The sequence below is a fragment of the Larus michahellis genome, chromosome 9, assembly GCF_964199755.1.
Source record: "Larus michahellis chromosome 9, bLarMic1.1, whole genome shotgun sequence".
Classification (NCBI taxonomy): Eukaryota; Metazoa; Chordata; class Aves; order Charadriiformes; family Laridae; genus Larus; species Larus michahellis.
The window spans coordinates 19209712-19222174 of record NC_133904.1 but is presented as its reverse complement, the minus strand read 5'-3'; the positions used below and the strand labels follow the sequence as shown (position 1 = coordinate 19222174).

The following is a 12463-nucleotide window of genomic DNA, read 5'->3' as shown; positions in this document are numbered from 1 at the left end:
AAGTATTTTAACATTTATAAATTATTAATGCCTATATTAAAAGTGGAATATAACTCTGAGGAATTTGCCATTAAAGCACTAAGAGGTATAGCATATGTGCTTTCCTCAGGTATAATTCTGTGTGCTGGCATTCCCATTGCAAATCCTATTATGTCACCTGTGTCAGGAAAGGTTAATGTGTTTGTGAAAATAGGCATGTTTTTTTGTGGCTCTATGATTGATGATTATTCTGTTATGTAAAATCATGAAAAACAAGATACGATTTTCCTAGTCTACCCTATTTTGATAGAACTGTAATTATCATTCACAACAAAAGAATAATAGGAAAGATTTCCTATTATTGTAGGTGTATTTAATAGAGTAGAAACATGCAGATGTCTAGGTTGATGATATTTCTGTAATCTCTTCCACCATAAAATTTTGTCTGAATAATCAATGTTTAGTGACTCTTGCAAATTAGACATTTATTGTGCTATTCTGTAACTGGAATAAGGTTCTCAGATTTTATCCATGTGTACATGGGAGGGTTGTAGCTGTGTTCCTTGTTCCAACTTACATAACAGTTGAAGTCACTTGTTCTGTACTTCCCTTTTTCTTCTAAATAGGTAATGTGGCACTTGACAATTTACAGATAAAGGAGAATGCATTAGTAAGTATTCTAATGATTTTAAATTTTTTTTGTGGGTCTAAAGACTAAGTCATAGGATAAAATATTTCTGTAGTCTCACGTTACATGGTATGCCTTCTTTGCTGGTTATTGGAATTTAAGTCCTTGGTTAGCTGCTTCTAATTTTGCTTGTGTTACTGGAACAGAAAGAAGAGAAGCCATGGGCGAAAAGGTAAGTGTGCTCCTTCAGAAGAGAAAAATAACTTCTGAGGAGTTAGCAGTAGGGTTTTAAAGTAAGTTTCCCAGTGTTTTAGGCATATACAACCTGTCTTAGCATTTGAGGATTGACGTGATAAAACTTTAAATAATATATTGGTGTGTTTCTGTTACCATTTTGGTCATCCAGTATAACTTAAAGGATTTAATTTCCGTGTGACTGCTACTGTATAATCATACTTCTGTTAAGTCATAAGGTTTTTCCTCACTTGTATGTCCATGCAGTAGATGTTTGTATGTTTCTGAGTGATTTACTGGATCTAAAGGGTTTGCATAGGCCTACGGATTTTTTTTTTTTTTCAGCTTTGGTTTAGTAAATGGATTTTCAAGGCCTGACTTCTGCAAACTTACTGATCTCATTGAAGTATTCTGAAAGACTGTGGTTCATTTCTCAGTTGTTGGTGTGGGGATGAAGAGGGAAAAAGTTCTTCCTTCTACATCAGTTGATGGGATTGAACCTTACGTTTATGACTTTCTGTGTGAATTGGTGCTTATTTAAAACTGGCATGGAAGACATTTTTAAGATGTGTACTCTCTGAAAGGAAAAGCAGTTATCCACATGCTCTGTTCCTTTTAAAATAGGAGTGACGGAGTGAAGTAAAAACAAGAAATAACTTGCATTGAGTACCCATATTCTTGTCTAAAAAAGAAACTTGTCTGATTTTTATGTTCTTTAGCCAAGCTAATGAACACCTATACTAGTGAGAGAATCTTACTGCAATCTTTAGCGTGCTTCAGACTTCACTGAAGAGAACTGTAACTCTTGTGTGAATTGAAAACGTGTTGGATCTTTGTATGACCTAATCATTTGTTTCTCTTCGTAGTTCTGAAGTTTCATATTTCACCTGCCCGTTTCATCCACTCCTGATAACTTTATTGTACTTTAAAACTCTTGATACAAGTATCTTTGTAATCTGGTAGTTAAAAAAGGAAGGAAGAGCGTGTTATCTACTTTGTATGTGTCTTTCCTTCTTATGATGATGGCAACCGTTGATTACAGTTCTAGCAGTTCTGACTTAGAAAAATGCACAGTCATGTATGTGACTGACCAGAACTGCAAGAGAGCTAAGACAAATTCAAGAACTGAAAACAAGGGATGTTTCTGACTGCTTTACAGTTGCAATATGTTAGATTTCTATGCAAAAGTAATTAAAGGAATGTTGATATTGAACACCATTTTGGGAGAACCTTTTTGAAAAAGAAGGGGTTAAAGTAATATGATATGGGCCAACTTCTTCTTTTCTAGTTTACCTGTCTTCTGTTGCCTGGATTGTTTTTGTTTTCCTCTTAAGGTTTTCCACCAGAAAATAACAAGCTTTTAATTTCTGTATACAGATACAGTACTTTTCACATGTAAGAAAATTGTCAGACCTCAACCAAAATTTAGTCTTCATTTCACGCAAAATCAACTTAAGAAGACTAGTGTATGATTTCTAAAATGAATTTGTACAAAATTATTTTACAAATGAATTCTTAGGCACCTTGAAAATTTAACCATTTTTTTCCCCAAAGTATGTTAGAAAGTGAATTTGCTGACACAAAGTGCTGAAGTGTCATTTGTGAAATGTGTACTTTGATCTTTTGAGGCTGCTGTTTTGTTTTGTGTGACTTCAGCTGTAAAGTATAATGGGGCAGCTGCTATTAATGTTCCTTTTTTACTTTGTTAAAAACTTGTAGTAGTGATAGTGATGAAATCTTTCTGATGGATTTCTTCAGCTTTGTCCTATTTTTCAATGATAATGAAAAATGACTGATCACAAACTATGACCTAAGCTCTTCAGCAACCTGTTACACGTTTCTCATCTTATATTGTTAGAGTCATTACCATCAAAAAGCTTGAACTCTGAGCTTCTTTACTTGTGAATTTGCATCCAGCTTGTCACAGCTTTTAATCTTTAAAGCTAATACTGCCAGTTCCTTCTCATTTATAGTGTTGAAGTATTTTCAGTAAATCATCTTTTTCATGTTAAGTTTAAACCCCAATGCTCTCATGGTTTTTGATTTTATATTAATCTGTTGCTTTTACTCAACAACTTTAAAACGTCTTGAACTTCTAGCCTTTCCTTCATTTCTCCCCCCACCTTCCCCCCACCCACACACCCCTGGAATTTAATCCTCTGAAAAATTAATTTTTCAAGGTCAAAACTCATACTCATGTCCTTTCAGCAGGCCAAACTGAGCTGTTCTCCCTTACAATTCAGCTGTGGGTTATAAATGCAGTATTAAATGAGGTGGATTTGGTTGCTGGTATTTGCTTCTATGTGACAGCTCCTGCTCTATCAAGAGCAGAGATCTTTGCTCTCATAATTTGTTTCAACCTCAATGCATGTTCTTACTACTAAAAACAAAATTTGGAGATCAAACTATTTTAAGTGAGTCTATTTTCTTTTTCTTTCCTGATATATTTTAATGAAAAGTAAAAACTGAGAAGAAAGGTTTCAGCGAAGCATATTGACTAGATTTTTAACATGCAGCATCCTGCAAGAAGAAATATTCGGGAGGTGCTGAAGAGCAGTTGTCACCAGCAAGAATTTAAAGCATAAGTTTCTAGGACTACGCAGTTGTAACCTGGAAAGGGTTAAAGTATTCCATAGCTCTTGCTTTTCAGTTGTTTCTTCGAGGTGCTAAAAACAAACAAGCCATAGAAATATTGTCACTAGTTTAGTAACTTAATTAAAGTTGGTTAACGTTAGGCTCCTAATTGAAGCTCAGAATGCTTTTTAAAAACTGTGGAAATCTGGCAGAGATGTTAATTTGCATATTAATCTTCTTTTTTGGAGCAGCCCTGTTAAATGTTTTTAAGTTATTGTAAAAGTAGCGGTCAAGGTTGTTTTCTAGTACATGGGAAGAGGGAAGCAGTTAATATCTGTCTTATTTGGGAAAATGGGTTTGCTTTTCATAATCTTTGAGATTAAGGATTCTCTTCAGGTCTTTGAATTGTGGTTAGCTTATTTGACAAGAATACTGAAATGGAAGACAGTTCTGGGATCTTGGTGTGTTTTTTTTTTTTTAATCTATTTTTTTAATCTTTCCTTTTATTTATTTTCTCCTACTTCCTCTTTACTTTGTCCCTCTTACGTTCTTGATATTCCTGTTGTTGTATTCCTGGTTTTGCTGTACACTATATAGGAGAGATACTTCGTAAGGTTTTAACTGAGAGTAGTAATAGTTCACTTGTTACATGTTCCTCATCTTTATGAGCCTATCTTGTTCTTGATGTTTGGCAGACATTTTGCAAAGAACTTCTCAGTTCTTTAGTAGATAGAACTTCTCTATCTTTAGTAGATAGAACTATCTACTAACTATATTAGTGAGACTTTTTATATGTTTGTAAATACTAAGTGCTATTACCAAAAAGAAAATACCTATGTGGCAAACTAATAAAAATGTAATATTAAATTCTTGTATGTAGATAAAAATGTTACTTCTTAGTAACCTTTGGAGCAAGGCATTATCATATTTGTAGGAGAGGATTGCCAAAACTGTGTAAATGCTTTCTTTTAAGGCTTTCTACAAGCCTAACCATGTTTATGGATTCCTGAGTTCACACGAGTATTGCTAAATAATTAAATCTCTGTCACATGGAGAAGTGTTTCTGTTCTGGACCTTCAGTTCTGGGGAAATAGTTTTACTGGAAGTAAAAATGATAATTTTGCTGTATAAACTTGCTTATCTTTAAAATACTTGGATCTGTTTAATGCTTAATTTTTTTTTCTTCACAGAGTGAACTGGATGTACCTTTTAGAATAAAAGTTGGTCAGATAGGTAAGTTTTTGTTTCAATGTAAGTATTGAAATGGAGATTTTAGTACAGGCCTTAAGGTCAGTCCTGCCTCTGATTTTCTTTTATCAAGCTTTCTTAAGTGATCTCTGTAATTGTACTCACTGTTGAAACTAGCATAGAAGTCTATGTGACTGCCTTGGGTAAATCATAAAATGTTATCTGGCAAATCCTGTTTGTGTTACTTTACAGGCTGGTAAGAAAAACATGTCTGAGAGGTTCTTTCCAAATACATGGAAGGATCAAGGGATCTGTTTAGTATAGGCAGAATGCGTGTGGCTCTTTAAAGGACAGATTAGGAATATGGAGAATTTAAATAAAATTCTTGAAACTGTTAAACATGCCAAGGGTTTAGGAACTCTTAGATATATGTTTTCTTACAAATTCCTTTCCCTGGTGGTCAGCATTGCTTTTTCATGTGAAACATTTGTTGGACATGCATGCGTGTTGTAGTTCTTCTACTTCCCTGGGAAAATCACGTTCATCCCAGAGAACTGAACTGCAGTCATGATTTCAGGTTTTGATCTGAAGTCTTCTGACTCAAACTGCATTATCTTGCTTAAATCTATGGCTTATATTTTCTCTGCATGCATTTTATCACTTCAAGGGCTTTATAAAATGTTTAGGCCCATATGGTTTCTCCTTCTAAGGTGTTCAGGGCATCAAGACAGAGGTCTAATGCTCTTCAGTGCCTGAGGTGTTGTTTAGACTAAGCACAGTCTAGATTTTTGTTTTGATGTAACTGTATCTACTTTGTTTAGATAAACTTACCCTGAAGATTCCTTGGAAGAATCTCTATGGCGAGGCAGTTGTTGCAACTCTAGAAGGCTTGTATCTTCTAATAGTTCCTGGAGCAAGTATGTAAACTCTTCAATAACACAGTTAAAAAATGGAAGAGAAATATATCTAATAGGAAGTAGTTCATGTAAGCTGCCGTTTTTACATTCTGTTTCCTCAGGGAAATTTCTAGACAAATACCCTCAAGTTGGTGGAAGAAGGGTGGGAGAAAATAGCACCTGTTGCTTTATGGAAGTCCTTGGTTTTGTCCGTTCCAAGTTAAATTCAGCAGCCAGATTTCCTCTGAATTATGCTTATCCTGAAGCCAATGTTCTGGCAAGGTTTAGATCTTTTGGCTGTAGCATGATATTGTTCATCTGCTTCTAACTGACAGCAATCAAACATAGTGCATTGGAACTGTTTTTAGGGAGAGGGGAGAGGATCAGAGAATTTGATTAGTTTTCTCTGAAATCAGAACCTCTGATATGTTAAGAAAACTTGCGAGTTTCCAAGTGTTAAATATATGTGTAGTGGAACTTACAAACCTGCTTTATATTGAACACACCGCACTTAAGGGTCTGAATTTCTGTGGAAAGGTTCTCCTATGAAATAATGCTTAAATGTTGGTGTGATCCTTTTGTGTCTTACTATGTAAAAATAACAATTTCAGAGGCTGGATGCAGCTTTCGGCTTTTGAACTGAGAATAGCCTTTATCTCCAACAAGATGTTTTGCAACGTAATGTTGACTATGGTGTTCATTGCTTGATTATGCATTTATATACTGGAAATTTAGGATTAAAGCTTTCCCAACTTGGCTTACAGGCATTAAATATGATGCAGAGAAGGAAGAAAAATACTTTCAGGATAATAAGCAAAAGGAACTGGCAAGAATTGAGGAAGCCTTGCAGAAAGCGGCAGAAAAAGGTACTGGGTTAATAATACACATCTCCATTGGAATTTGAGGATTTAGACTGTGCTGTGAAAGCAAAGTCCTGTTTTGCGATTGGCTTAATAAATTATTTTTTTTTCAAGTGTCTAGCTAATCTCACCACAGTGCTTTGGGAAGCCTTTTTTCTCTAAGACTTGAAAGAAATGTTATTTGTTGTGTTTATCATTCATTTATCCAGTCAGCTTACATTGGAAATGGGGATTTGATAATCTGGTATGTCTTTTTCTTTTTCCTTTCTTTTTTTTTTTCTTAAAGCTGTAGGGGAACAAGACCAAAGATAGAAATTGCATTGCATGAGGCTAACGTTGCTATCTTGCTTAAAAGCTGTAGTAATAGATGTTTGATAGTGTGTTTTAGAGGTGCATGTGACAGGTTGTTCTTGTTTAAAGGGAACTTTAAGGAGAGTAGTAAGGCTTGTAAATCTTTCAGCAATAATGCTTTTGTTTCAGTTTCTGCTGTCCTTTTATGAAGGTCTGCGTTTTCACTGGTTTGGGAAATGAGACTCTATTGAGCAGCAAATAATTCATGACACAAGAAAACAATTGAACATAGGAAACATAGACTTTTGATCTAGGTCATTAAAAAATTTTAAACCTTCAATTATAGGTTAAAATAATCAATCGTTTCAGTCCAGTTAACCTGATTTGCGGTGGGTTTTTTCTTTCTCTTTTATTGTAACAAATGTCTTTAGCAGAATTATGGTGTGAATTAGGTGTGTTTGGACAGAAGGCAAGCTCCAAACCAGATAACTACATATGATAGAGGAAAGAGTTATTACTGAAGTTTTTGTCTGAAGTGAGACCTGTTTGTGGGTGGTATGATGGTTCTTAAGATACATCTCTAGGATACCTGTAATGCTGCAAGTCATTTGCCTTGGAAAAGTTACTGAAAATTAAATGGTGCTTAGAACACTTGGAAAAAGACGGTTTAATTGTAATCTCTTTGCTTATTTAATTTTCCGGTTACAGGAGACTCTACTGCCTTGTTCTGTTTTGCTAGTTTGAGATGTACATTTGCAGTTTCCTCCAAACAGCAATCAGTTTACAGTGAAGAAAGAAGCCTTGGTTTATTTCTTGTCTTTACTATACCAGAAACTGAATGAGAGCTAAAACAACTTAAGTGAATTAATTTTGCAGCCATTACTTCATACTGGGGCAAAGGAACGTTCATGGAGGTTTAACCTTGGTTATGTAGGACTTGGATACTGTAAAGCAGCAGTGTTTCAGCCATTACTCTTTGCACCAGTAGCAATGGAATGAAGGGTAATATAACAAGAAGAATTTAACCTAATGGGCACTGCTTGAGGAATTCCAGTTCTGGAACTTTATATAATTAAGAGTGATTCTGTGCACCTACAGCACTTGTCTCTTTTTTTTTTTTTAAAGAAACTTACTACATCCAGCTTTTGTAAGGCTTTTGAAGAAAAAAAAAATCATAAAGAAAAGATAACTCCCTCAATAGCTCAACTCCTTATATAAAGAACTAGAATTAGATTTAGTCATGTTTTGCAGTTTAAAACTTTCAGCCTTGTAAAGGAAAAGCTAGAGGAACATTCAAATTGGATTATTTTAAACTGTAGTTATACGCTGGGTCATAGTGCACTGTGATCCGTATGGGTCCCTTCAGCTTGATATATTCTATGATGCTGTGGTTGTATCTCAGCGCCAGCTATTTGTGTTTCTGGTGTAGTACTAGAATATTGTACTCAGGAGGCCCTGTGTAGTTCCTGCATGAGCAAATCCCTTGCTTTTGCTAGATATAGAAGTATAAACTTCTAAGAAATTCAGCTCTTTCTGTAGGCTTTTAAGAGCACACAATAGCTGGTGAGAATCTAGGAAATATATTGAATAGAAAGTTATCAGATCCATGAATTCTCATCTGTACTTGTTTTTCCGAATACTACTCAACTTACCTTAATGTGTTTAGAATCTTGATTCAGTACTTGCATTTACTTTAAGACTCTCTTAGCATAAAAAGTACTGTGGGTATTTTCTGTAGATATGCTATTCAGATATTGAGCAAAATGGTAATTTCACTGTGTGGTTAGTGTAGTGTGATGACACAAGCTGACATAACATTATTTTCTGTTCTCTAAAATCCGTCGGTATCAAAACTCGTATATGGAGACCAAAGCTTGCAGCTTTTGTCTTCTGCTGGTTATAAGTAAAATGAAAATTGCATAATTTGCCTATATGGACAATCTTTGAAACTAGATACTCTGAAGTGGCTCTGGCTGTCAGATACTGTAATGGAAATACTAATGTGTCATACAAGTTTTATAAACTTAACATTAAATCAGGAGCTAATTTCCTTCTTTTAAACAAAATGAATTTTTTTGATTATTTGCTGCCATGTGGACCAAGGCACTCATTCACAAGATTCCTTGTATGGGTTGGAGAGTCTAATTTACAAGGACATTAAGCCTGGTGGGTATGCATGATTACATTTTGCACATGCATGATGGGTATGCAGCTTACACTTCTAAAAACACTCCCTCTCTCCCCGCCCCAAAGCAGCCAAATGTAGAAATGAGGAAACAATACGTGTTTGGTAAGCATCCACATATTGGTGGTTCTAGAAATAAGATTTAATGACTGTGGATTCAAATGGAAACTTGCAGTGGCTAGTTCTGTCTTAATTGAGTGGTGGTTTGAGGAGACTAAGAGACCTTTTAGAAAGATTTCCATCAGCCATGTTGAGCTCAAGCATGTTATAAAATGCTGACAACACTGTACTGTAGTTTTAAGACACTGTTTTTAGATGTTTTGAGACTAGAGGGTAATTATCCCTTGCTTAAATTGTCTGGGCTTAAGATACTGGAAGTTCAGGCTGTCTTGAAACCGTGGACAAGTAAAATGAACCATAACAGATTGAAGGCATTTAGCATGCTTTTCCCTGGTTCTGTTTATTTGGATTGCTATCAAGTTAGTCAAGGAAACAGTTTCTGTTGAAATTCAGAGGAACTGTTGTTATATCTGCTGTGTTTTTATCATCTTGAACCAGATTTTCAGAAATTTATTCTTAGCCAAAATTACTCAGTGGGTTTTTTATCTTAGCACAGGTTTAGAATGAGCTGAAAATCATACATTTAGTTTCTACGTGGTAATGGATGCAGGTAATCAAGAGGAAAATGACATTGCCTTGGTTTTGTCATACATGTGTTTGAAAGCCTGAAACCTGCAAATTCAATAGTAAGTGAAGGAAGCGGTCTTTTAAACATATCATTTATAGAAGATTACTTGTACTGTTAAAAAGAATTATCCAAAAGAAAACATTGTTTCTCTTTGGCATAGTTTTTTCTTTTTGGTATTTGTAGGGTGAGCACTGTACCTGCAAAAGACAGGTTGAAGTCTTGGCAGGCACTTTCTCCTCTTTTGTTTGAACAGGTGGGAACATTACATAAAAATAAAGTTGTTCCCCAGAGTTAAATACACTGTTGCACTTGCTTCCTTCTTGCTTTATTGGGATACACCCTTCTCATGCTACAACCTCTTAAAGTCAAGCACAGGCAACCTCATTGCCAAGTTCTCTTCCCCTATGTGGCCAGAGAGGGGAAAGAAACAATGTAATTCACCAGACCGGTTTTCTTTAGAAAAGTGGGAAAAATATGAGCGTTAATTTAATTCATTAAATGGTTGTGATTGTGTGGGTCATAATTTGCATGTAAATAATAGAATTTAATTTCATTTAAAGCTTTTAAAGAGTCATAATTTTTGTATACCTTTTTTGCAGTTACTGGTATAATTCTTTCAGATCACTTTCATACCGTATTGTTGATTAGTATGAGAATCATAATGAAAAGTGCTCTTCAGGTTTCCACCTATATCTCAAATATCTTAAGTTGAAAGTTATGGCCTTGTATGGTAGAAGCCTCTTCTGAATTTAAACTTCCATGTTTTTTTTCCCCATGTGTATATACTATTATCTGTTCAGTTACAATGATTATGCCTTCGCCTGAGAGTTCGCAGGGTTTCTAATAAGCAGCCATTGCTCTGTTTTTAGCTCTCTTTTGTACACAAGTGATCTGGAATTATGTTATACAATGCATTCATGAAGAAGTCTGGGTATGTATTGGCAGAGAAGCCTGGTGATTATTTGTAATTCCTTGAACTCTTGATGTTACATAAGGAATATATGAAAGTTGAATTAAATGCCTTGACCTTACAGTTGGCAGGACAACTGATCCAGTAGAAATTTGGATACTTAATCTAAAGTTTTTACTAGCTACTTATTTTACTTGGGCTTTGAACTTCAGTGACTTTAAAAAAAAAAAAAAAAAAAAGGTCAGCAAGGCTTCAGTTGCTTCCCTAAAAGTGAATTTAGGTATACATAAATTATGAAAAATAAGTCTCTGTGCCGTGACAAGTAGCTGATTGCTTCCTTAACAGATATGAAGTTCTTTAAAAACTTTTAATGAGACCTTACTAAGGCATTCTGCTTTAAGGCAAGCTAAACTTTCTTCCATTCTTTCTTATGCTTTCTTAGATTTCTGATTTACTAACATGATTTTTATCCTTTTCCCAAAAAATTGCTTGCACTGAAAAAGGACGTAAGCGTAAAAAGTATAAAAAGCATTTTAAGAGACCCTTTAAAGGTCATGGTCACTCAAAAGGTGGGTAAAAGTTATGGCTTTTAACTTTTTTTAAAGTCTTTTTCTTTCTGTTTGGATTAGTTTTTCTTAGTCCTAGCTATCCACTGATACCCTTTTTTCTCTTGTTTGAAAGAGAGGATCTGAGTTGGCGGGAGCTCTCCTTTGCTGTTGATCCAATAAGGCTCAAGAGAGTCCTTGTTTCTCTCTACTTGCATAGCTGTGCCTGTTTCTTCATCTGTGCCTGAGCTATCTATCTGTAGCATTTCCAACAAAAATGTATGCATTTGGTAGGCTGATAAGTGGCACTTCACTGTGACTGTTGGAAAAACCGCATATGGAAGAGATATCTGTTTGTCTAATTTTTGTAATATTCCAGTAGCAGCTAAGTAAAGTAAATCTGATACTCTACTGATGATATAGTGGTAAACAGTCTTTCAGCAGCTTTTAGCTTCTGTTCTAAATAGATGGACTGGTGTTATGACTGATGTTTTGATAGCAATGAATTTGATGGTTTATCCCCAAGAGGATAATCATTGTCCATCCCTACCAAACTGTGTAGGTCTCCAGTATTAGCATGTGACTAAGAATGGGTTGCCATATCCCTTGTGATTGTATTGTTACATGTTTGATCTTGGAGGAAGCTGCAGCGTAGACTTGTAATTGGCATAAAAACTTTGTGGGGACCCTAGATAAGCTTTGTAAGGTATCTAACTTCTATTGCTGCTGGTAGCTGCATCTGGCTCAAAAAATGTTAATGGGTTGCTTGCTTGTACTTGAAGGTCATGAAGCTTTGATAAGTACTTCTGCCCTCTTTTTTTCTTCATCAGTATTGTGTTGGTTTCTGTTAATAGGGAGTGGCAGTTGTGAAGAAATGATTAGTAGGACAAAATGTGAGCTGCATGTAAAAGTAGCATAATATTTAGGTTTCTTCTGAGTTCCTGACTAATTTTTTTACTTGAAATCAAATTCTCTCTTGATTAAAATAGTGTCATATTATGTTCAATAGTGAAGTCTTTTAATTTTTAAAGGCATTTTCTGAATCTCTTAGACTTTTTTTAAATTATCCTAATTTTTATAGCAAGAAGTAAAAAGTTATATATCTGTGGTGTTTAGCGTGCATTGCATATGTAAAAAGGTACAGTTAAAGTAAGCCAAGAAGTCAAACTCAGAGGGCAACCCTGAACTTAGTCAAAACCTGTAGTCCTTCTTTCTCTCTGCTTGAACAGCCATGACTGTTTCTTCAACTTGAGCGATCTGTAGCATTTCCAACAAAAATGTACAAGCGTGGTAGGCTGATTAGTGGCACTTCACCGGGATAGCCACTTTGTAAGGTGGATACTGAACAAGACAAGGTAGCCTGTAAAGACAGGCAGAGAACAAGCAGCTCATCAAGGCATATTTTAGGTAAAATGCTAAGACACTCAGACCGAGATAATGTTTTTAGAGTTCTGTCATTAAATAATGAGGGATTGTAAATAACCC

General features: G+C 35.2%; 1 protein-coding gene across 7 annotated transcripts in view; it reads left to right on the top strand.

Annotated features, from left to right (window-relative positions):
• The window catches only part of VPS13C (vacuolar protein sorting 13 homolog C), a 106608-nt gene that overhangs the window by 1314 nt on the left and 92831 nt on the right, over positions 1 to 12463 (top strand). For 4 of the 7 annotated variants that reach the window (XM_074601297.1, XM_074601298.1, XM_074601296.1 and 1 more), the window contains exons 2-7: positions 606 to 649; positions 4606 to 4648; positions 5425 to 5520; positions 6264 to 6365; positions 8754 to 8816; positions 10937 to 11002. In XM_074601297.1, the coding sequence (XP_074457398.1) occupies positions 606 to 649; positions 4606 to 4648; positions 5425 to 5520; positions 6264 to 6365; positions 8754 to 8816; positions 10937 to 11002 (414 nt within the window). The remainder of the gene's footprint in view (positions 1 to 605; positions 650 to 4605; positions 4649 to 5424; positions 5521 to 6263; positions 6366 to 8753; positions 8817 to 10936; positions 11003 to 12463) is intronic. The other 3 variants (XM_074601299.1, XM_074601300.1, XM_074601301.1) reach the window with 3 other exon arrangements.